The 25,155-nt window shown below is 51.5% G+C and overlaps 1 protein-coding gene and 1 non-coding gene across 2 annotated transcripts in view; both read left to right on the top strand.

The window, feature by feature from the left end:
- Positions 1–21,892, top strand: part of VSNL1 (visinin like 1) — a 103,323-nt gene extending 81,431 nt beyond the window's left edge. Inside the window, exons 3-4 of the mRNA XM_038560824.1 lie at positions 18,940–19,155; positions 20,911–21,892. Of these exons, the coding sequence (XP_038416752.1) occupies positions 18,940–19,155; positions 20,911–21,108 (414 nt within the window). The 3' untranslated portion in view covers positions 21,109–21,892. The remainder of the gene's footprint in view (positions 1–18,939; positions 19,156–20,910) is intronic.
- MIR8845 (microRNA mir-8845) lies at positions 3,865–3,989 on the top strand. The gene is given in 1 exon segment (NR_128792.1): positions 3,865–3,989. It is a non-coding gene; the product is annotated as a microRNA mir-8845 (primary transcript).
- Positions 21,893–25,155: the final 3,263 nt, after the last annotated feature.

Here is a 25,155-nt window from a genome sequence, read left to right on the forward strand (position 1 = left end):
ACTATTGCATTATCATACATGGGCTTGGTCTTTCCATAACTGTGAAAACTGAGACTCAGGAACCAGTGCCCTGCTCAAGGCCACACACCACTGCAGAGGTGAAGCTAGGGTTTGACACGGTCATTACAGCTCCAGAGCCATCACTCATTCCTCTGAGCCAAGCCGTCTCCCCTATTGCTTCTCAGAGAAGAAGAAAAAAAAAAAAACAAAAAAACTGATTTCTCTTAGAGGGTTAGGACTTGCTAGAGAGAGTTCCTCCCCAGAATGACATTCTAGAAGTATTGTATGAAGTCAGTGTGATGGTCATGGCACTCCCTGGTGCATGCCCTGCTCAAGGCCACACACCACTGCAGAGGTGAAGCTAGGGTTTGACACGGTCATTACAGCTCCAGAGCCATCACTCATTCCTCTGAGCCAAGCCGTCTCCCCTATTGCTTCTCAGAGAAGAAGAAAAAAAAAAAACAAAAAAACTGATTTCTCTTAGAGGGTCAGGACTTGCTAGAGAGAGTTCCTCCCCAGAATGACATTCTAGAAGTATTGTATGAAGTCAGTGTGATGGTCATGGCACTCCCTGGAACCCAGGATGGGGAGATGCTAGCCAGGGTTCGAGAAGCATGGAAGATGCTACCAAGATATGAAGACATTAGACACGTGGATGAGGGATGGGGACATGGGTTCATGCAATGGTTGCAAGCTCCCCACAGAGGCAGGTGATCCAGACTGGCCCTTCACTGACCTTCAGTTCAAGCCTGGTGTGTCTGAGAGCAGGAAGAGAAACTGGTGTCTCAGCTTTAGAGGTCACAGCCTCTACCCAGGGGCTCACGGCCTTCCTGGGGAACGCACAAACCCCTGCTTCCCTGACCAAGGGGATGCTTGCTCTGTGATGTATACGTGTTCCTGAGGTTCACTGACAGCAAGAGCCCAGACACAGTCGTCGGCAATGTCCGTGTGTCCAGGGCAGGCTTCCATATGGCGGCCGTGAGCCCCATCCGAATGTGGCTACTGGGAATTGAGATGCGCCCTACGTATGCCACACACACCCACCGAATTCAAAGACTTGGTCCCCCCCAAAATGTAAACTATTTCATCAATAACTTTAATATTGATTCCATGTTTAAATGATATCATTTGAGGTGTTTGAGCATGGTGGGGGTAAATCAACTAGGCTGTTAGAATTAACTTTACTTGTCTTCTTTCTTAACTTTGAAGCAGTCATTAGAACATTTCAGAGAATGGATGTGGCTTTCTGTTGGGCAAGGCTTCTCTCCAGGGTGTTCCTCCCAGGCTTTGCGCTTGGAGAGCGCTCTAGCAGTCATGAGACACCAGCCTTTCTTTACGGTAGAATCCTCATAGAAAGTCAGGCCTGGAACGAGGGGCCCTGAGCCATGCTGTTCAGTCTCCTGATGTACAGGCACAGACACTGAGGCCTGCAGGGGAACCGATGCTGGGGCTCGGGGGAGAAGCCTGGCCCGCGCCCAAGCCCGAGTTAGGCCTGGCTCACCCACCGGGTTCACTCCACTGCTCTGCCCTAGGGAAGGCTGGGAGGACCCTCCTGGGGGAGCCTCGGCATCTTTATTCGTGGGCCTGGCCGAGGGCAGCCCTGGGAGCCTGGCGGGAGGCTGCTCTCTGCTTTCCCTGCAGAGATAAATATGGCAATGTGGGAGGAGAGCTTCCAGGAGCCAGGACGGCTGCAACAACTAACTAGGGCCGAGGAGGAGGCTCCCCGGGGCTGAAACCAGCCGAGTCTCCTCAGCCCAGCCTAGTGCCCCCTCAGCCTCCTGCCCCCGCTCCACGGAGTCACCCCAGTCAGGCTTTGCAGACCCACCGGGCCTCTCCCCAGCTGACTCTTGGTTTCCGTTCCCTACAACACCCGCCACGGGCTGCCTCCCGATGCCCCCCAAATGCACTCGTGCCTCCTTGCCTCCTGCCACCCTCAGAACCCCACTCAGGCCCCCCAGCATGCTAACCCCTGACCTCCCCAGGCCTGCCTGGGCTTCCTTCTTCAAAGCCCAGATGCTTGGTATCTAAGTAGTTATTAGATGGCTTTGTGTGATTGGCAGGTCGGCAGCTTCTGCATCCTGAGGGAGGGGTTAGATAGGCACACTCTGCGGGGCCCCATCCCAAACCTGCTGAATCGGAATCTGCATTTTAACAAGACTGCCAGGAAACCCGCAAACCCACTAGCACGGAGCTGAGCTGTGGCTCGCACCAGTGAGAGCAGGACACTGGCAGGTTAGCCCTGTTCCCGCCCCAGCACCTAGCACAGCACTGAGCTTACAGGGGACACCCTGTGCCCAGAAGGAATGCCTGTGTTGGGTCCCCAGAGCCCGTGCGTTTTCTCGGGTGCTGTTCACACAATCACCCCAATGCCCTGGATGGTGCCGAGCTGTTAAGTCAAGAACCCTTGGCTCTGGCCCAAGCCCACAACCCGCAAGCGACCTGTGAGCAACTTGGCCCATCGGATGCTGCAGAAGAACTGCTGGCCTCGCCTGCTCCGTGGCTTTGCTGCATCTGTGTGACTTTGACGGATGCAGGTGGTCCGCCGCTGCTACGTGGTGAGGGTCAGAGGCAGGACTGGGGCTGTGCCCTTGTCGGTGTCTGTGTTCCCGTAACCAGTTCGATCAGAGGCGTGTAGCTCGGTGCCTGTGTAGAGCCTCTAGAGCCGAAAGAGCTCAAATTCTGCACTAGCTAGCTATGTGATCTTGCACACATTAGCATCATGTCCCTGTGCCCCTGTTTACTCATCTGTGTAACGGGGCCAGCAGGGACGCCTGCGTCAGAGGGTGTTAGAGGATCAGATTGTTAAACGCTGACAATGTGCTGAAACCATGCCTGGCGCATAGTCAGGGCTATAGAGGTTCGTTCAAATCAGCATCTTTTGTCAAGTATAATGTAGACAGTGTGCAGATTTAGAATCCTAAGAGCTGATGGAACCCCTAGGGCTCACAGAGAACCAACTCCCTCATTCTACACAAGAGGATCCGGGCCCAGATCATCCCATCCCACTGCCAACATGGGACCGCGCATAAGCAGCACAGCGGGAACCTGGACTCTCTCTTGTCAGCTGGGGGGCCGGGGTGGGGGGTGTCACGCCCTGCAAGACATGATCAGAAAGAAGAGTGGCTCTGGGTCTGGTGGCCCTCCTCTGTGGCTCTTGCCCTCTGTCCTTGTCAGGGGGGAGGATTCCAGCAGTGGCCTCCACTGGCAATCCCTCCAGAGACTTCCCTTGTGCCCTGAAGTCTGATCTCCAAATCAGTCCTTCCAGACCACAGAATCAGGAATCAGCTTGCACTTGCTGGGGACACACGTGGGGGTAAGGAAGATCCAGAGCCAGCGTGTGGGAGGAGAGAAAGCGGAGGAGGGCTCCTCCCATCGGAGGCTGGCTCCCTCCTTAATCTGAGGCTCTGCAGGGATGATAAGAAATGGTGGGGTCCGGTGCCTGGGTTCGGCTCCCCTTTTGTGGGTTTTATGTTCCTGCCCATGAGTTCTGGCTCTTGGCGCATCCCCTGGTCTTTCCAGATGAGCCCTCCCATGTCGCCCCACAGGTTGTAGCCTCTAGGAAGTCGAGGTTCACAGGCCTCCCTCCTGGAATCAGCCTCTGGGGCCCAGCAAGATTGGACAGTAGAGAGTGGGCAGTTTTCTGCATGGTCTGGTGTGACGGTCTGGTCTTGTCACTCTTCTCCCAAGGGGCTGGTGGGGCTGCTGGGGTACACTGCCCTGCTGCTCTGGAGGGGAGGGCTCCCCCCAAGCCCCTCAGTATCTCTCATGTTACAAAATTCTTTCCCACAACTGGATTACTGGCTTTGAGCAAATTTGGACTCTGGTTGACTTGGGATTTGTATGGGCTTGAAGGTAATAAAAGGAAGATCTAGATGCCACAGGATGCATCCTCCACATTCTGCAAGGCAGGACCGACACCTTCACCCGTGGCTGGCTGTGGGTCCCTGGCTGCCTTGCGCTGCTAACGAACCCTGGGTGTGCCTCTGTGTCTGCTGCCCTAAACAGGCTGAGGTCCCAAGCTATGGTTTATGCTACCCTGCATCCCTTTCAACACCTAGTCCAGCACCAGCACGTAGTGGGTGCACACAGTAGCTCATTATTGACTAATTAAAAAAATTATTTTTTTCCATAAAAGAGTAAAAGAAAATCATTTCCTTTACTCGTGTGTTACAGCGTTCCTCCATCTTCATATTCTCAGTGCACATGGAACACAGCCTTGCCAAAACACAAAATAGTAATAGCAATAATAATACGGCATCTTTCATTTGCCGAGCACCTACTATGGGCCACGTACTATGTGCAGGATTGATCACACACGTCGCCTTAACCCGAGAGCATCGTTCCTGGATCCATCCAGAGAGAGCCCACTGCCCCCAGGTGCACTGCTCTTCTTCGGCAGAACCTGTACCCAGCCATGGGCATCCTGACTCATTTCCATGCCAGCAACCAGTTCTCTCCCACCTCCAGCTCATTCTTCATACAAATAAACTAAGGCTTTGAAAAAGATTACCAACCCTTTGTCCAAGATCCCACATGTAGTAAACCGCAGGACTGGTATTCAGTCCCAGACCCCTCTGAGCACAAAGCTCACTCCCCCACCATGGCACCTGCGCTTCCCTACAGGATGTTCCTCCTTTGTGTCTCGGGCCGCACCCACACCTTTTCCTATAGCTCTGGTGGCAGAGATGGGAGCACGTGGAACCAGAATAATTGGGCAGCAGTTATAGATATGTCAGCAATGGGGGACAGTGATACATTTGGAGAACCATCTTCGAGTAGGTAGGAAGATTCCCCCTTTCCAGGAAATGGAGGGCACATCTTCTGAGGCTGTGGCCTAGAACATGTTCATTTCTTACAAACCTCAGCTTCCGTAGATAGAGCTCCCCTTTGCTCAGGCTACTGTTGCCATCCGTCACTCTGTTGTTGACACCTCCCTCTCCGGGGCTGCAGACTGGTGGCCTCTGGCATGCTAGTAGGGCTCTAATTGGGATGCAGCTAGGCTGAGCATTCTCATCATTGTCACCATGACATTGTGACGTGTGTTGGGTGTAGGGTGAAATGGGAATCGATCTTGAACAGATCACTGTATTCTAGGAGGAGTGGGGGAGACGAAACAACCAGTTTCAGACCCAGTTGCTAAATCTGCTCTACCCACTTCAGTTGGAGTAATTGAAGGAATATCAGGCCCTCAAGGGGTCTCTTTCCAGTTTTCCCCATAGCAAGCAGCCTTCCACCAAACACCTTCAAAGATCCTCACCCCTTGTCTGGTTTCAAAGATAAGCTCCTTTTTAAATTGGTAAAACGACCTTCTCTCAAATCAAACAGATTGCCTTTAAATGGAAATTCATGACAATTGCAGAGTGTAATTTACTATTGGTGACCTCCTATTTTGTAATACATGCTCATAGTGGACTGATTTATGTTGGGGGCTCAAGGTTCATCAGCAAGAGAAGTACTGGTGAAAACCCCTTGCCCCAAATCAAGATGTCATTGATCCAATTTGTAATGTGAATTGAATATTGGACAGAGATAAAGAAAGAGTTCGTTTGTTTTTTTAAAAGTCTGAGTAACCAATGAATATCTGCCAGGCTCTGTGAAACTTCCAGTAGGGATAGAGATAGAGATACGACAAAGAGATAGAAATAGAGATAAGTAGGGAGATAGAAATATAGATATCTACAGATACAGAGACAGATAGGGAGGTAGAGATACAAATAGATATTGATACGACGCACAATCAAATGCAGATAATGTTCCCCCTTTGGTTTGATCCTGTAATTAAGACATATCAACACCAGGGGGCGATGTGGTAAGTGCTTCGGTTAATAACAAATGCAAAATCATGGAAGTACTTTCCATTTGTCAAATTCATTATTAATTAATGCTTTCTTCCCTTTTTTTTTTGAGATTTTACTTCCAGAATCAGAAAAATAAATCAAATGCTATAGGTAAAATGAATTTTAAGCTTATCTGATTTGTGCCCTCATTTTAGTTCATTTATAGGAAAATGGAAGTCTTCCGAGGCAAAATGGCTTGGCGTTAGTCACACCTGGACACCCTGTCTCTCAACCCAGCATCCTTTCCTCTACAACACTGAGCTTCCTTTATGCATCCGAAGCATTTATAGAGCACCTACAGTATACCGGATCCTAGTTTGATATAATAAAGAGCAAAGCATAATATTTCCCTTAACACAGAGGTGATTTGGGCTGTTCTCTTGGTGATGATTCTAAAGCAAAAGAGACCCGATTTCTATAAACAAGTCACAGAACTTCTCTGGGAGTTCATGACCTTCTTGGGGCAGCGTAACAAGGTCAAAGTGCATACAGAGAGACCTGGCGTTGGATATAGGCGAAAACTGCTTCCCCTGCCCCAAGAGGCAAAAGCCCCTTTCTCTAGAAATTTCGTTCAGGACTAATTTTCTTCTCAAATAGATGTAGTTCTACAGGAACCAGGAGTTAATAGTGGTTTCCTTGTCACCAAGCCTGGAGCCCCAAGGGAGACGTGACTGCAGAAAATAGATGTTGTGCCCCGGAGGACAAGTGAAGAGGCAGCTCTGAGAGGTGACCCAAGGAGCTGGGGGCGGCGTGGGGTGGGTGTGTTTTTTAACCCCCTCCTGGAGAGCCCACCTGTGGAAGGCGGCTCCGGCTCCTGGCAGCATCTGCTCCAGGATGGGGACCAGGTCTTCTATTTTACTCCTGATTCTTTGTTGCCTCTCCTCACCCTCCCTCCTGCCCACACACAGCTCAGCATAGAGCCTGGCACCAATTAGGCTTTTGTGAGTATCTGTTGAATGAGCACGTTGGCAGAAAACAGCTTTTGGACTCACCATTTCTAATTAAGGGGAAGTGTCTCTCTCCTCTCCCCATCCACGTGACCAGGTACATGCACTGCTCTGGGGATGATTCACACCATCGTGAATCATCCCCTAAAGTAGTAATGGCAGTGACAGGTTTTAAGGCCGAACGGTGAGCCTCCTTTGGCAGAGCTGACTTAAGACAATCTTCCGAACACATTTCAGCCCTTTGAGTGGCCACTGTGTGCATTTGCTGCTGTGTCCTGAGGCTTCAAAGAGACCCGCTGTGCAGTCGCTTGGTCATTGGGCAGATATTTACTGAGCACCTTCTGTGTGCCTGGCCCCTACTAGGCAGCAGGGGTTGTGGCGGTGGGGAAACCAGGCCATTCCCTGTCCCGTTGAGCTGACAGTCCGCTAGGGGAGAAAGGCATTAGCCTAACTGTCCCGTGAACACAGGATGATGGTTACCAGGGGCAGGACTCCACTCAGTGACAGGCACGTGTGTAATAGAAGGTTCTGACCTAGGCTTGGAGAAGGATTCCTGACAAAGTGAAGACTGAATCAAGGTCTGAGAACCAACAGGTGTTGGCTGTTGGGGGGTGAGGTAGAGCATTCCAGATGAAGGGAATAATCAGGCTGTGGTGGGAGGACACAGGGAGGCCCCAGGCGGTAGAAGGGGCTCAGGGAACAGAGGAGTGGACTAGAGCTGGGGAGGCTCAGAGGCCTGGGGAGACTCTCGTTCCTTCCTCTGGGAAGAATCAGACGTGGCTGGTGGGTCCTGGAGGTGGACGTGACTAAGCAGGCAGGAGAGGTTCCTCCGGAGCTGTGGGGAGGAGGGCCTGCAGAGCCCGGAGAGTGGGTGCGGGGCCAGTGCGGAGGCAGAGAATGTGGGGCGGTCAGGAAGCAAGGATCCTATGCCTGTGTGAGGTCACGTGAGCGAGAAGGGTCTAATACCAAAACCAAACACCAAGCTGATCCTCAGGGGCCCCAGCTTGGCCGGTGCCGTAAGGTGTGTCTACGAGACCCTATGACAAACCACCTGCTGACCTGGGTGCTGCCTGAAGATCAGGGTACGGGGTGCATCATGGCAGCCTTGGGGGGGAAGGGAGGAGGGACCCTCCAATACTCAGGGTCCCAGCTCCGTGTGGGCCCAGTAGATCTCACAGCAATCCCACGTAATAGGAATGCATTGCTATTGCCCCATTTGGTGGATGAGGAAACTGAGGCTCAGATGGGCTAACAGAGGTAGCCACCATCGCAGAGTCAGACAGACGGGGTTCACGGCCCCCCTCGGCCTCTCATTGACCTTGGTGGGTCCTGCTTTCTTTCAGGGATCAAGCCAAGGCCCAGGAGGCTGAGTGAAATCCTCAGGCTTGGTTGGCACAGGCCCTCCCTCCACAGCACCCCCACACACAGAGCAGGGGCCATAGCCCCCCTCGGCCTGCCCTGGGCGCAGGCCCCTCCCGCTGCTGGGGAGGAGGCAGGGCTGAGTGTGCACCCGCGTGGAGGGCAGGGGGTTTACCACTTCGTCTCTGGTGGTGCTCCACCTCCCACGGGCCGCTGAGGAGCGCGGGGACCGGAGGGCTCCTGTGGGCACAGCTCGAGGCGGGAGGAGCACTGTGTGGGGAGGAAGAAGCAGAGGGATGGGCGAGGAGAGGCCGAGCCTTTCGGGATCCTGGTGAGGAGGAAGAGTGTGGCTGGGAGTTGCAGGCTGGGCCCCCTGGGCAGGTGACAAGCCGGGCGGCTTGCCTCAGACCGAGCCTGCTTACCTGTCCCACCCCCCCCTTTCGTGGTCCGACCTCCTGCCAGTTGGTTAACCCAGGATAACGACCCTCAAGTCCTCAACGGGTTGAAGAACCAGCTGAGGGACCCTATGATACAGACCTGCTCAGGGCTTTGCTCCCTGATAGACCCTCAGGAAGTGGTAGCTGCTGCATTAGCAGCAGGGCCTGAAGAGGGGAGTCCCGAGCCAGGGATCCAGGGGAGTCCCAAGCCAGGGATCCCTGAGCCAGGGATCCACGGGAGGCCAGAAGCTTCTGGCATGTTCCAGCAGCGCAGAGGGCAAAGGACCTCCGAGGGAGAGTAGCCCTATTTCTGAGGGGGACCTGAGGGGTGGGATAAAGAAGACTCCACCCTTGGGGAGGGGATTGTCTGTGGGTTCATTAGCCCCAGAACGGAGGCTTCTGACATTGGAGAACAAAGGAAAACAGAATTGACCTGAGTTGGGACACTTTTAAAGGGACAGTGTCCTGTGAGCGATTGGATGGCTTAGCTCTCCAAGACTGTGGGCCTGGAGCGTCCAAGAATATACCTTCTGTTCTTTGATCCCATCATGAGCTCTATTTCGGGCAAACTAATGGGCAGAAATCTATTCTGAGTTCTGAGGGCTGCTCAGCAGCAGCCGGGAGCTGGGCCTTGGGCGGAGCCCTGGAGAGAGGCTGTCCTCCTCAGTGGCCTCGCTGCCACCCACTCTCGACACAGCACACCAGCTGCCACGGTGGGCCAAGGCCGCGCTGTGCAAACCTCCCTCACCCTGCAGGTGGGTCAGCGGAACCTCTAGGAGACCTGCATCCCCCATTACATTGAGGCAGGCCCCGTGGACGCTGGGAGAGGGAGAGGTTCTCATGGGAAATGTTGTAATGTTTTCTCCGCACTCAGTACAACTTCTAGGAGGACGAGATGTACAGGCAGCAGGATAGAGCCAAGGGCTGGAGTGGGGGGTGCAGGGGAAAGATTGCACGAGGGGATGGAAGCCCCATGATTTCAGGCCATTTCTTAACACGGCCACCAAGCAGGCTTCTGTGCCATACCGGGTAGGGCCCTGGGCTCGCAGAGGCGAATGACACCATGCATATTCAGCAGGAGGTGTCAGCACCATATGTTTTTTTTTTTAAAAGACCTTTTAATACTCGCAACTGAACAGGTTATTAAAAAAATGCAAGTACTGTGCTTTGACCCTCTCTCTGTAGGGAAGAGCCTCTGGTGGCTTTGGAGCAAGCTGCTAAATGGGTGCAAAGCCTCCGACTGTCTTTCCGAGGAGAGACAAAGTCTCGAGCATTTCCAGGGGGTTTCTCTTGCACGTTGGTTGGTTCAAAGTAGGGGTGTGTAGTGCAGTTGGATGCAACATAGGTGAAATCCCAGGAAGTTTTAGACTCTGAAACCATTCCTGAGTTACGATGAAAAACAGTGGGTTGACAGAAGCCTGCATATTTGGGTGCAGGGAGAGGAACACGTGGACATTTTTGTTTTTCAAGTTCCTAAGATCATCCCCATTACTTGGTGGTGGTTCTGTACACGCATCCTAGCGTAATTTTATACAGCTTTATGCACTTGCTTGCTTAGTATCGCTTTCCCCTACCATCCTTAATGCTCTGTGTCTTTTTTGTATTTTATTCAGTATCTAACACAGTACCTGGCACATAGTAACTGCTCAATAAACGTCAGGTTAAAGAACAGAATGAGTCGTGAGCAGTATCCCTCGGCAGCCTTTTCGGAATGTCCGTGTAGTACACACGTGCTGCCAGAAGGGGGCGCGCCGTGCCCACCGCCGAAGCCTTCGGACCTTTTTTTTTTTTAATTTTTTTTATTGGAGTTCAATTTGCCAACACATAGCATAACACCCAGTGCTCATCCCAAGTGCCCCCCTCAGTGCCCGTCACCCAGTCACCCCAACTCCCCACCCACCTCCCTTTCCACTGCCCCTTGTTCCTTTCCCAGAATAGGTGTCTCTTATGTTTTGTCTCCTTCTCTGATATTTTCACTCATTTTCTCTCCTTTCCCTTTATTCCTTTTCACTAATTTTTATATTCCCCAAATGAACGAGACCATATGATGTTTGTCCTTTTCCGGTTGACTTACCGGAGGGTATCATGCTGAGTGAAATAAGCCTTTGGACCTTGGAAGGTGGCAAAGAATTCCATCACGCAGCAAATACGTCTGCTTCGTCAGGTGTGGATTTAGGTTCATTTCCACAGCTTGACAAAGAGACACAGCGGGATGTAGCAGAAAGGACCACCCAGGCCTGCACCAAGACGTCGCCGTCGGTCGCAGCAGGCCCGGAACCTGGGCCCAAAGCCTGAACCTTCCAAGCTCGCTTGGTGGCCGCAGCCCCGAGGTCAGGATGGCAGGTTTTGCTGTAAGAACGGAATGAAGCGACCCACAGGGGAAGTCTTAGAATTGAGCCCGTTCCAGCGCTCTGCGATATCAGGAGAGCATTCCAGAAAATGCCGAGACCATGAAAATCTGCCCGTAACTTTCCACCTTCTAGATGTGCACCGTCTCATTCTGGAAAGGCGCCTGCCTTTCTTAACTGCTGCTCTGCATGACCCCGTGGCAGACTGACACAGTGGGAAGAGAATTAACCTAAAGGTTTGCTGGAACTTTCTGAGTCCACATTTCCTTGCGAAATAGAGCTGAGAATTCCTGCTTCACAGGGGGTTGTGAGAGCTGATAAGGTAGCACAGGTCACACCACTCGGTACAGAGGCCTGGGAGCCGCATGGGCTTATCTGAATTGACACATAAATTAGATAATATTACAATATTCAGTTCTTTGGTTATGCCGGTAACATTTCAAGGGGTATTTTCCCCCACTGTCTTCGATGCTCTATCAAAATATTTTATTTCCCTGCACCTACCACAGTGGTTGACCCATAGGGCTGGTGGTTATCATTTTGGACGGTGCAGTTATCGCGTATCTTTATAATCACAAGAAGTCCTAGTGGGCAGAGCTGTCTGGATTGTCATAAATGTCCAATGAGTGGCGCCTGTTTCCAGCAGCAGCGTCGCATCACCTGGCTATCTGGTGCTTGGGCTTGTCTCACCTGGTCACTCAACAGGACCTGCAGGCCTGTGCTGTGTGTTGTGGAGGCAACGGTGAGCAAACAAGGCTTCGCACTCTGGGAATTTACATTTTGATAACTGATATTACATTTTTTTAAAGATTTTATTTATTTATTCATGAGAGACAGACAGGGGGGCGGGGGCAGAGACACAGGCAGAGGGAGAAGCAGGCTCCATGCGGGGAGCCCGACACAGGACCCGATCCCGGGTCCCCAGGATCATGCCCTGGGCTGAAGGCGGCGCCAAACCACTGAGCCACTGGGGCTGTCCTCGATAACTAATATTAAATAAATAATCCCTTGAGGACACCTGGGTGGCTCAGTGGTTGAGTGTCTGCCTTCCGCTCAGGTTGTGATCCCGGGGTCCTCGGATGGAGTCCCACATCGGGCCCCCCTCAAGGAATCTGTTTCTCCCTCTGCCTATGTCTTTGCCTATCTGTGTGTCTCATGAATAAGTAAAAAGAATATTTAAAAAATAAATATATAAATTAATAATCCCCTAATAAATAGGAATGACACACGGGGCTGAGGACACCTCTGTTCTAAAAACCCACTTCTCTATTACCAAGTAAAAGTGAGAAAGAGCCAAACCATCCCTTTGGGTTGTCTTGAGGATTCTAGGAGGCAGGGAATGTGTAATCGGCTGCAACCATGCAGTACAGTTGTGAGGAAGGCCGGCGTCAAAGAGAAATCCGTTCACTCATTCATTCGCTAAGTCAGTCTCGAGCACCTGCTATGTAGAGATTCTGTAAGGACCTAAATAGTGTAGCAGCCGAGGCTCTCTGCCCTCCTGGAGTTTACATTTCTCATAGAGGAAGAAAGACAAAAGAATAAATCATTGAAATACGTTGTATGATAGCTTTTTGGAGAAAAACTAAGCAGTGAAGGGGAATAGGGAATTCTGGAAATGAGAGAGCTGACATTTATTTTAAGATTTTATTTATTCATGAGACATATGGAGAGAGGCAGAGGGAGAAACAGACTCCCTGTGGGGAGCCCGATGCAGGACTCGATCCCAGGACCCCAGGATCACGACCTGAGCCGAAGGCAGACGCTCAACCACTGAGCCACCCGAGCTCACATCTTAATGAGTCAGAGCCTTGGTTTTCATTACTGGTTGGTGGAAACCCCTGTCTTCCCTCACAGGAGCATGACAGCATCTAGTTAATGCAGCAGCCCCATTTCACAGATGGGAGGCTGAGGCGAGGACAAATGCAAAGCCGTGCATGGCCACAGACCCTGCGCTCACCGGAGTCCTGCAGCTCGTCCTTGGGAGGTGCTACACTTAACGGTGGGGTGCAGGGGAGCACACTGTCCCTGCCCTCACAGAACCCTCGCACCAGCAGGGACACAGCAGGGACAGGCTGACTATGGTCTAAGGCGGGGGGGTTTGGAAAGATTCGTCCAGAAATGAGTGAAGCACAGGCAAGCAGAGGGGGAGATCCAGTCCAGCCATGAAGGTTCCAAGGAGGCAGAGCTGGACATAGAGAAAAGGTGGGGTCTCTCGACGGGCCAGGAAACGGGTGGAAAGGGAAGGCATATAAAATACAAAAGCGGGGGTGGGGGGCATGTTCGGTGACACCTGAGACCACAGTCGGGGTATAGAGGAGAAAGCAGGGGAATGAGGGACAGGTGCGTGCAGGCTGGGGCAATCAGGAAGCCCCACAAACCCCAGGGTTAGGAGTTCAGACTTCAGGGGTGGCTCAGTGGTTTAGCACCTGCCTTCAGCCCAGGGCGTGATCCTGGAGTCCTGGGATCGAGTCCCACGTCGGGCTCCTGGCATAGAGCCTGCTTTTCCCTCTGCCTGTCTCTCTCTCTCTCTCTCTCTCTCTCTCATAAATAAATAAAATCTTTAAGGGGGGGAAGGAGTTCAACCTTCAGCTCCACACCCACAAACCTCTGGAGAGCAGAGCCTGAAGCAGGACACAGAGCACTGAAGGCACCGAGTGGGTCCCGTGTGGAAGGCCTCGGAGGTCGAGCCAAGGAGTTGGGGTTGGGTTCCCCGGGTGTCTCTGTGAAGAGAAGTGAGCCGGTCTGAGCCAGACTGTAGGGGGATCGGTGCTGCTCTGGGTGTTGGACCCAGCGGAGACCAGAGGCAGGAGGGCATCAGGGGACCGTGGCCAGAATCCGATGGCGGGGCACAGGACTCTGGCTGAGGCAGAAGGGAGGGAAGAGGGTAAGCTATATTTACTCCTCCAGATGGAAAGCCAAGTGGGGAGGTCACGCGGGGAGAAGCAGAGATCATCTCGACCCGACTGTGCTGAGTGAGGAGGACAGTTGCCTGCCCCCCGCCCCTACTGGGCCCTGGGAGCCCTGGGAGCTTTGCCGTGCCCCAGCTCCAAAGCCAGGTGACCCGGGTTACCAGGCTGAGAGTCCAAGTGGAGGGGTCCTGGACCCCCCACGTCCCCAGAAAGAGGACGCAGCCCTTCTCTGCAGCCAGCTCCCCACCATCCGATGGCCGGTACAGTGGCAGCCCTCACGTCCCGGCGTCCTGGGAGGAGAAGCCAAGGAAAGGAGGATGTGCGGCCCTGAAAGCTTATCTCAGGAACCTCAAGAAATCTGTCCAGGGAAATGCCACGGGACAAACGCGTGCTCCTCCCGCCTGTCACTGAGCAAGAAGAGGGCAGGGATGGTGACATGCTACATGGGTGGGCATCATGCTACACTCGGTGGGCTGGGTCCTGGCCCCACCACGGGCCAGCAACATCGGGAGCCCGTGTTCGCAGGGCGCCCCTGGGGCACAGGATTGTCCCTGTGGTATGACAGGGACAGATCGGCGTGTAGTCTTGAGGTGAGAGGCTCACCAGCAGGCCGGAAGTGGCCAGGGACAGAGGGCCCTTCCAGCCCCCACCATCTGCCATCTCCCACTACTGAGCTTGGTGTCCCCGTGTGTCAGAGCAAAAGGGCAGGCGCTGGACCTGAGGAAGGGGGCTCCAGAGAGGGCCCTGAGGAAACTGCCTCCAGGGAAGCATCCCGGCCAGCCGTCACCTTCCACGTTAGGACCTGGGGGTCTGGCCTAGTCACCTCCACCCCCAGAGATACCTTGTCCAAACTGGAGTTGATGGTCCCGTTCTCACTCTGAGAATTGAGTCTAGGGTTCTGCTGGCCAGCACCTGGAGCAGACCCTGAGCCGCCCCCAAAGCTTGCTCCCCGAGGAGGAGCCTTCTCTCAGGCGCCCTCAGGAGGACAGGCTGCCCCGACGTGCCAAAGCCCACAGGTGTGGCCTCCAAGAGCCACAAGACCCAGGTCCCACCATCACCAGAAGGACTCCGGCACCTGGATTCACTCAGCTGACATCTGCAGCTGCTTCCCACGTGGGTTTTTCCTATTAATGGAAATGCAAAACCTACCAGCTATGAAACTTTTGACCAAAAGTAGAAAAACTGTGTCTGTACCTAGACATGAAATAGAAACTAGAAATGTCTCAAAGACTAACTATATTCGATCATCTAATACAGTTTCTAAAATTTCTCACAACGAGATGCATCTTCTTTCAAACAATCCATCATGGACTGAATATTTGTGTCCCTCCTCAGACTCACATGTTAAAACCTGATGCCCAAGATGATGGTATTAGGAGGTGGGCCGTGCAAGGAACTTAGGTCTTAAAGGTAGAGCCCTCAGGAATGGGATTAGTGCCCTTATATAAGAAACCCCACAGGGGCTTCTGGGTGGCTCAGTTAAACACCCGATTCTTGGTGTCAGCTCACATCATGATCTCAGGGTCAAGAGATCCAGCCTCATGTCGGGCTCATGTGCTGGGCATGGAGTCTGCTTAAGATCTTAGGATTACTCTCTCTCCCCCATTCCCTCTTCCCTCAACCCCAAAAAAAGAAAGAAAAAGAGACCCTAGAGTTTCCTTGCCTCCCACAAGGACAAAGCGAGAAGCTGGCAGTGTGCAACCCAGAAGAGAGCCTTCCCCAGAAACTGACCTTGCTGACACCCTGATACTGGACTTCATCCTCCAGTGGAATTAAATTTCTGTTTATAAACCATCCAGTCTGTGACGCTTTGTTACAGAAGCCAGAACGGACTAAAACACAAATGGAATTATATACACACACACGTAAATATAGATTTTTTTAACCTCAAAGTTCTTTTTTATTTATCATATGGACTTGTAGATTACTAATGCCACTGAAAATTGTTTCCACACTGAGATATAATACAGTTACTCAAGCAAAGCGCACTGAATTTAAAAAATGAAACACATCTCAAGCAACAATATGCAAAAAATATTTATACTTCTCAGGCACTAGCATAGCCCAGAAGTGAACAGGAGTCCAAGACCCTGATTTCTTCCTAAAGACATTGATGAGTGTGACTTCATTTTTTCTGGGATGATCCATCCAGAGTTGAATCATTTCATCAAAAGAAAGAGCATTCCCCTGATTAGGTAAACTCCAAGCACTCAGCACACGACAGGAGGAATTTTCTAAAGGGAACAAGCCCTCCAGATAGATGAGGGCTCCTGAGCACATGCTCGGTTCTTCTGAAGTAAACGTGTTGGCCATAAAAGTCAATAAACAGACCTTCTACAAGGCACATGGCACTTTCAGGGCCCAATCGATTTTGTTTTCCTCAAGAATTTTCAGATCTAAATTAATTTTTAATATACTGACCTGAAGTTTCTGGCTGACTTCAGATGAAACTATCAGATATGCCTTCACTTTAAGGTATGCTGGGAGAAATAAGATAGGTACAGCATTTCACCGCCAGGAGCCCACACAGATGGAGAAGAACACCCAGTAGCCTCGAGTCACTGCGTAGAAAGCTGGGGGTTTGCAGAGCACTACGGAGATGGGGGGTTTGCAAAGCACTATGGAGATGGGGGGTTTGCAGAACACTACAGAGATGGGGGGTTTGCAGAGCACTACGGAGATGGGGGGTTTGCAGAGCACTACAGAGATGGGGATCTGCCCGGGGCTCCCTCTGTTCCACCCAAGATTCCTGCCCACAAGGCAGATAAACGCAGCAGCAAAGAGTGGAAAGGGGTGCAGGACACTCTGGCGCACAAGCACATGTGACACGATGATCTACTAAGAAGTATATACTTGGTCTTAGTTTCCTCGGAATCTCAGGGATGACAATCATGCCTTTTATGTGCTAATGAGATGACTGGTGGCTGGGGGCCCCTAGATAGCTTGGGGGTGAGAGCTGGTCACCCTGAAAGACTGAGGCATTGTTAGAGGATTGGAACTTGTAGCTCCCTCCCCGGCCTCCCCCTGGAGATCGAATTAGATCATCACTAGCCAGTGATTTAATTAACTGTGCCTATGTAATGAGGCTTCCATTAAAACCCTTTAAAGCACAGGTTTGAGGAGCTTTGGGGCTGGTGAACAAGCTGAGGCGCTATTAGGGTGGCATTTCCAGAGAGGGCCCTCTGTAGGCACCCTCTGGGCACTTTCACCCTACACCTTGCCCTATACAGCCCTTCCACTGGGCTTTTCCTGAGCTGCGGCCTTTAAAACAACCTGGTACTAGTAAATAAAGTGCCTTCCTTCATTCTGTGAGTCCTTCTAGCAAATTTTTGAAGGAGGGCATTGTGGGCACCCCCTGACTTTAGATCGGGTCTATGAGAAGTACACAGGTGGCAATCGGGGACGTGTCACTGGCATCTGAGGTTGAGGGCAGTCCCGTAGGACTGAGCCCTCACTATGAGTGGGGGGCTGCACTGACTCCCCAGGGGTTTGTTCAGCATGGAACTGAACTCAACCAGACCAGGTTAACGTCCAGAAAGTCGGAGTTGTTAGCAGGGAAAACCCCAAAACCAAACCAAACCAAACCCCATACATTTGGTGTCAGAGGTACCGTAAGTTAAAGAATAGTTCAGAGCACATGTGGATCAAACTCACCTACTCAGAAACTGTCAAGGTCAAAACTGTTCAGGTCAAAACTCGGCAGGTGGCAGCCTGTCCTCAGGAACCCAAGCCCCCTCTGGCATCGGGAGGAGGGGAACCAGGCTGCGCAGGTGGAGGAGGACGGAGCCTCTCCCTCCGAACCCTCCACCTGGAACCCAATGGCGAGGCCTGGAGCCTAGGAATGAAGGCCTTGTCACCTCCTCTGTCCTACCTCTTACAGAGGACACGACCTTGACCTTTATTTTCAGTCCCGCCTTGGGTTTCCCCAGTCGCTGTGAAATCCCAGAGCCCGGGGACTGGGAGTCTCTGCTTTCCCGGTACCGAGGACAGGGCCTGACCAGAAAAGGGCCTCAGTGGAGTTTGATGAATCATGAAAAATGAAGGACAGAAGTCGCGTGTTCAGGGGATGAGGGAGCGGAAGGAGAAAGCTGTCCTCCAAGCCTCAGAAAAATGTTGCTTGATTAAAAAGAGAAACGGTCGTCAAATCATTAGTTTCTGAGATTAATGAAATAATTGTTTGAAGCCATTCAGCTCTGGGGTGATTCTTTTTCCCGGATCCTGGTGTCCAGAAGTGGGTGCTAGGGACGTGCAGGCCTCCGTCAGCTGCCCCCCCCCCCCCCGCCCCCCGACAATGCTCCTCTCTCCTCTGGCCTCACCGATGGGATCTCCCATGGAAACACACCTTTTATTTCTGCAGGGAAATGTTCTTCCTTGCGGTGAGCTTCTAGGCGCGGGAGGGGTGGGCGGCAGGTCCCAGCGCAGGAGGCCCAGGGGCACCAGGCGGAGGGCTCCGGAGGGGGCAGGCCCCGGGGGGCACGAAGGCGCCGGTGCCCAGCAGGCTGGCCAGCCTGTCCCAGTGGCAAGTGACCAAACTGATGAAGGAGCAGGGACAGCAGGCACGTCCTCAGGAACCTGCTTTGCTCTTTGTAGTTGCGGGACCTACTCATCCCGAAACAGGTCCATGCCCTTCTCTGCCGTAGAACAGCACAAGGCTTCTTTCTGCCGCTGGTTCGGGGTTTGGGGTGTGTTTGCTCTCCACCCTCACCCGGACAAGGCCTCTCAGCTTCGCTGGGGCTCACAGAGGCCCGGTCCGCGCCCCGACTGTGCGGCCCGGCCCGGGGGGGGGGGGGGGGCTCCTCCGCGGCCCCTTCCCTGCCCCCGCGGCCGGCCTCGGCCTCCAGGCGCACCCGGGCGGGCGGGGGCTCGCGGGGAGGCTCTTCCGAGCTCTCGGAACCCCCCAGTCGTGTCCTATTTTTAAAGGGCTTTAAATGTGTGTTCTACAAAAGAGAAGGGGGGTCCCTGTAAAAAGCAGCGGGACAGTCGCCGGGGAGCCGAGCGGGGGGGGGTGGGGAGGCGGGGGGGGGCCCGGGAGGCGGGGGCGGGGGCGGGGGCGCCCCTGAGCCCGAGCCGAGGCCGAGCCCGAGCCCGTGCCTGTGCCGCAGTTCTTCCCCTACGGCGACGCCTCCAAGTTCGCGCAGCACGCCTTCCGGACCTTTGACAAGAACGGCGACGGCACCATCGACTTCCGAGAGTTCATCTGCGCGCTGTCCATCACCTCGAGGGGCAGCTTCGAGCAGAAGCTCAACTGGGCCTTCAACATGTACGACCTGGACGGCGACGGCAAGATCACGAGGGTGGAGATGCTGGAGATCATCGAGGTGGGGCGGCGGGCCCGGGGGGGGGGGGGGGGGCGGGGGGGACAAGGACCCCGGGGCCAGGCCAGGGCAGGGCGGGGGAGCCTCGGGGCCGGGCCGGGCCCCTCAAGGTGGGGTTGGGGGAGGGACCGCGGGGGCGGGGCGTGGGGGAGGGGGTGGGGGAGAGGGGGACCGCGGGGCGGGGCTCTCGAAGGGAGGGGGTGGGGGGCCTCGGAGCTGGGGGTGGGGCAGGATGGGGGGCATGGGGCGGGGCCGTAGGGGAACCTGGCGTCGGGGGCGGGGCGGGGCGGGGCTTTCGTGAGGGGGTGGGAGGCTCAGGTTGGGGCGGAGTGGGGGCCCTCGGGGCGCGGCCGGGCAGGTGGGGCTTCCTGGGCCTGGGGACCCGGCGGGCCCCGACAGGGCAGGCTAAGGACCACCCCCCACCCGAGGAAGCTTGGAGCCTGTGCTGCGCGGCTTCCTTTCTTCCCTGCCCGGCCCCCAGTTGCGTCCCCCGACCCCCGACCCCCGTCCCCCGTCCCCGGACCCCCGTCCCCGACCCCCGTCCCCGCGCAGCGCTGGCAAGTCCAGATCCAAGCCCCCGGGCTCTGACGCCGGCGCCAGGGCTGTTCTCAGACGCGGGGCTTCTGCCCTGGGCTTAGCGCGGCCCTGCTGGGCGCCCCCACTTCCTCAGCCAGCTTTCCCCTGGTTGCATAAGATGCTGCCCGTAGCTCCTCTGACATCTTACAAAACTTTATCGAGTTATAATTTGCAGACCATAAAGTCGCCCATTTTAACTGGACGATTAAATGATCTTTAGTGAATTTACCAAAGTATGCAGTCATCCCCATAATCCAATTTTAGGACGTTTCCATTCCCCCAGTAAGACCTCTCATGCCACCTGCCTGTTCCTGTTACAGACTCAGATGACTCGGCTCTTCTTTGTCTCTATGGATTTGTGTCTCTGGACATTTCATATAAACAGAATCAGACAATATAAGTATATGGCCTTTATGCCTGGATTCCTTTTTTAAAAGAATCTATGTTGTAGGATTTATCAGTATTTTATTCCTTTTTGTTGCTGAAATAGTATTCAATTGTATGGATCTGTCATATTGTTTACCTGTTTACCAGTTGATGAGTGCTGGTGCTGTTTCCACTCCTTGGCCATTATTAATAATGCTGTTAGAACATTCACCTGCAGGTCTTGGTGTAGATGGGCATTTGTTTTCCTTCAGGAAGTTTCCTAAGAAAGTTGTTTCTATCTAGGACATCCCCATGTTGAGAATTACTTGCGTACAGTTAAGTGAAAGTCGGAATTCTTTAACTTATGAACAGAGTCCCTGATCCACAGATCTCCCTAAACTAATCTTTCTGGGCTGAACATTACTGGGCCACCTTGCTTGGTTGTCTTAGCAAATGATTGTAAGTTCCTTATCAGTTGGGACCACATTTCTCTTTTCCTAAATCTTCAAGGGCTACTGCTTGGTGACTTTCATCTGCACTTCAAACCCAGAATGTTTAAAACCGAGGTCATCATTTTCCTCCTGAGTCTTCTCCTCATCCATTAATCTTGCACTTACCACCGAGGTACTCTGTCTCCCCACTTCCTCCAACCTGGGAGTCGGATGAAATTCTTTTATGTCCAGTTGGTCACAAGACTCACACATATTTGATTATATCGCTGTCTTATTTAAAACGATTTAGGAATCCTTTGAAGTAAATTTAAATCTTTTATCATATCATGGGAGAACTTTACGCTCTGTTTCTGGTTTTCCCAAGGCTATCTATAAGATGGTAGGCACGGTGATCATGATGAAGATGAACGAGGATGGTCTCACGCCTGAGCAGCGAGTAGACAAGATTTTCAGCAAGATGGATAAGAACAAAGATGACCAGATTACACTGGATGAGTTCAAAGAAGCTGCAAAGAGCGACCCTTCCATTGTATTACTTCTGCAGTGCGACATTCAGAAATGAGCTGAGGTCAACGCTATGGACTGACAAAAGTCTCAATGTTCCATTCAGTCTGCAGCTATTCACACACATACACACACACACACACACACACGCACACAAATATTGCTTGGACTACCTATCAATGGACTTGCTTCTTGTGTTTGAAACACTTGTGTGCATGAGAATGTCATTTGCTAATGAATTTTAAAAGCATATATTATAAAACAAACAACCTGCCACAATGTGATATGTGTAACATCATTTCGTAAAAACCCTTCTCCCTTCAAGCCTGGGCAGAAATGTGCTGCAAAAAGTTCTATGGTTTCTTGTTCATGTTTTGCTAATGCTCGTGTCTCCTTGATTACATGTTAGTAGCACTGAGACCCCCCTGGTAATGTAACTTAATATAAGCTGTGTCACCATTCTCGTGTAAAATAGTACTGGACAGGCACATGGAGAGGCCTTGGCTTCCCTGTGTGGTCCGCACTCAAGAGCTTGTATTATCAGTGAAGATAAATGTGCTACCTTTGCATGCCTTTTAGGTTTGCCTTAACTCTTACCTCATTTGCATTCTATCAATCTGGAAAGAGCTATGTTGGAATTACTGCAGTATAAAACTTAAAAATCCTGCTACATGACTCATTAATTAAGTATATCTCTCTATATATACATATACACAAAGATATTATTTATTGAAAGTAAAAAAAAAAAAAGCTGGAAGTGTATTGATTTCTGCTTGAATTTTCAAAGGCTCCCAAAGAGGTGGCAATAGATGTCCCAAATAAATTTATAACATTTGACTTTCTCCCTCAATTCTTATTTCATAATTTTAAATCTGAAATGGATGTTCATGATTATCAAGGGTCAGCTAGCAGCAGCTTAGCAAATCTACTCTGAAATACACAACCTCAGAATTCAGAGAATTAATGACAACGAAATGGAGAAAAGCAACTTTCCAACTCTACATCCTGGCCCTCAAAAGAGGGGCAATGAACATGGTAGGTGAAGTTTAAATAAAACATGAAACTTCTTTGTTCTCAAAAAAATACCCATTGTATAAAATTAAGTTTCATCTTAATGTGACTGGGTGCTAGCGACACATTACCTTCTTCCCATGGTGTGGAGGACACATGCAGCCAGCTGAGAAGTGTCCTCCAAAGGCAGCCCGTAGGAAAGAACACTGCTTTCTTTCCAAGTCAAAAGTATACTAGTTGTTATTTTTATTTTTAATTTTTCTTTTCTTTTTTTCTGAGAGAGAGAATGGGGGAGCGGCAGAGGGAGAGAAAAATCTTAAGGAGATTCCACACTAAGCGCAGAGCCCAACATGGGGCTCAATCTGATGCCCCTGAGCCAAAATCAAGAGTCAGACGCTGAACCCACTAGGTGCCCCGCTAGTTGTCATTTTTAATGATGGAACAAAATTCTGACCCTTTTAACCCTGAGAAGAGCAGGCAGAAGAGATTACCTCAAGAACTCTAAAGACAGGTTGGTATTTTCCAGAGACGCTCAGTTTTTCCCATAGTGCTGTGCAACAGAACTTTCTAGGATGATGGAAAGGTGTATGTCTGCACTAGCTAGCTACGTGTAACTATTGAGCACTTCAGTACGGCTAGTGTGACTGAGGAACTGAATTTTTCATTTCAATTTAAATTCAGGGCGCCTGGGTGGCTCAGTCGGTTAAGCATCTGACTCTTGATTTTGGCTCAGGTCATGATCTCAGGGTCAGCCCCACATTGGGCTCTGTGCTCAGCAGGGAAACTGCTTAAGATTCTCTTTCTCACTGCCCCTCTGCCCCTATCCCATATCCCTCTCCAAAAAAATAATAATTTAAATTTAATTTGCCACATGTAGCTCATAGTTATAGTATCAAGGTAGTGCTTTGTTATTCACTTTTTATCGAGTGACTTTTTCCCCCCTAAATACTCTTCCTTTGTCTGTCTTAGGATCATTAACTTAAGACCAGAGACCAGGGCCTAATGATTCCATGCACCCATTCCACAGGAAGCTGTGAGCAAGCACACCTCACCACAAACACTCAGGACACCGACGGTACCTGAATCACTGATAGAACCATCCCAAGTGGTAATAGAATGTCCTTCACCCCTGTGCTTGGTGAGTCCAATGTGGGGGCAGGAGAGATGGGAGATCTTTGGAGCCTCCCGATATTCTCTGCCCCTAAACGAGGGGGAGCAGGGTGAGGAGCTAGAGAGGCTCCTTAGAAAGGTGCTGGGTTAAGTCTGACGCTGGTACTGCCTTCATAGCAAATCTTCACGGTCACCTACCGCGCACCCAGCACCATCGTTATGGGGAGAGACAGACAATAACCAAACCACACACACACACACACACACACACACGAGATGACCACCTGTAAGAACAATGAAGGAAAGAAGCACAAGCTAAGAAGGATGGGGAAGGATGGGAGGCAGTGGCTATTTAGGAAAGAGTGGTTAAATGACATTTGAAGTAAGAAGTGAGCTATGTGGATATTCAGGGCAATCATGGGGGAAAATAAACCTCTCCAGCAGAACTGACTAGTTCTTTTCTTTCTTTTTTCTCTCTCTCTTTCTTTCTTTCTTTCTTTTCTTTCTTTCTCTTTTCTTTCTCTCTTTCTTTCTTTCTTCTTTCTTTTCTTCTCTTTCTGTCTTTCTTCTTTCTTTCTTTCTTCTTTAAAAAAAAACATTTATTTCAGAGAGAGAGAAGGCACACGAGTAGGGGGAGGGGCAGAGGGAGCGAGAATCTTCAAGCAGACTCCCTGCTGAGCACAGAGTCTGAGCAGTGCTATTTCCCACAACGTGAGATCCCACCCGAGCTGAGTGCCCCTGACTAGTTATTTTCATAAATAAAATGTAGTGATCAGGCCAGCAAGTGAACACAGCGCCGGTAGCGTGGCCCGGGAACAGTGACCTGGAGAGCAGTCCAGCGGCACTTGGCTAGAGTAAGTGTGCATATGCCCTCGAGGCAGCACTCTCAGCTCTGGGTATTTTGCCCCAAGAAGCTCTCCTAGAGGGCCATGAGGGCCATCCCAGGATGTCTGTGACAGCTCTGTGGGAACTACAGGCAATCTGGTGGCTCATTACTAGGAGACTAGGTAAGTCAAACGTGGTTGATGCAGCCTATGCATACTACACATTGGCTGGAGGCAACAGACTGACAGCAAAATGGACATAGCTCTTTAAAAAAGATTTTTTATGAGAGAATGCACGAGAGGAAGGAGGGGTAGAGGGAGAAGGAGAGGCAGGTTCCCCACTGAGCAGGGAGCCCAACGCAGGGCTTCATCTCAGGACTCTGAGACCGTGACCTGAGCCGAAGGCAGACGCTTAACCGACTGAGCCACCCAGGCGCCCTGGATATAATTCTTTTAAATGCCAATTGGGAAAAACAGAAACAAAATCTCATGCATAGTGTAATATATATATATATATACGAAATATGCATTCTCACAATAAGAAAACCAAAGACATGTAAAACACCAGGAAGTATCACCTTAAGATAGTTTCTAGGAGTGGGTAGTAGTAGGAGTGGTTCAGTTACTAGTGCTCCACAATAACTCCACCCCAAAACTTAGTGGCTAAAAATAATCATTTTACTATTTCCGTAGCTTCTGTGGGTCAGGAGTTTGTGAGAGGTTCATGTGGCTGATTCTGGCTCGGGGTCCCTCCTATAGTTGCAGCCACATGGTAGCTTGAGCCGACACGGGGCTCTGGAGGAGCTGGGGCCTGGTTGGCATCTCCCTTCCTGTGGTCTCAGGGCTCCTCCCGTCCTGGGCTAGTTTGTGCTTCCCCACGGGATGGTGGCCTCAGCACTCACGACCTTCATGGTGGCTCAGGCTCCAGCACAAGTAGTCCTGCAAAGAGGTTGGAGTATTCCTAGATTTTTCTGATCTGACCTCAGAAGTCATGAAATAGCACTTCCACCCATTTTCTTGATGACGAGACAGTCACGGAGCCATCCATATTCAAGGAAACTAGATTCCGAGTCTTCCTTTTAACAAGGGAATCATATTGTTTGCAGGCCTCGTATTGCCTGTGATTCACTCATTCAGGATCACGGTCTCTGGATGAATAA

The sequence above is a fragment of the Canis lupus genome, chromosome 17, assembly GCF_011100685.1.
Source record: "Canis lupus familiaris isolate Mischka breed German Shepherd chromosome 17, alternate assembly UU_Cfam_GSD_1.0, whole genome shotgun sequence".
Classification (NCBI taxonomy): domain Eukaryota; kingdom Metazoa; phylum Chordata; class Mammalia; order Carnivora; family Canidae; genus Canis; species Canis lupus.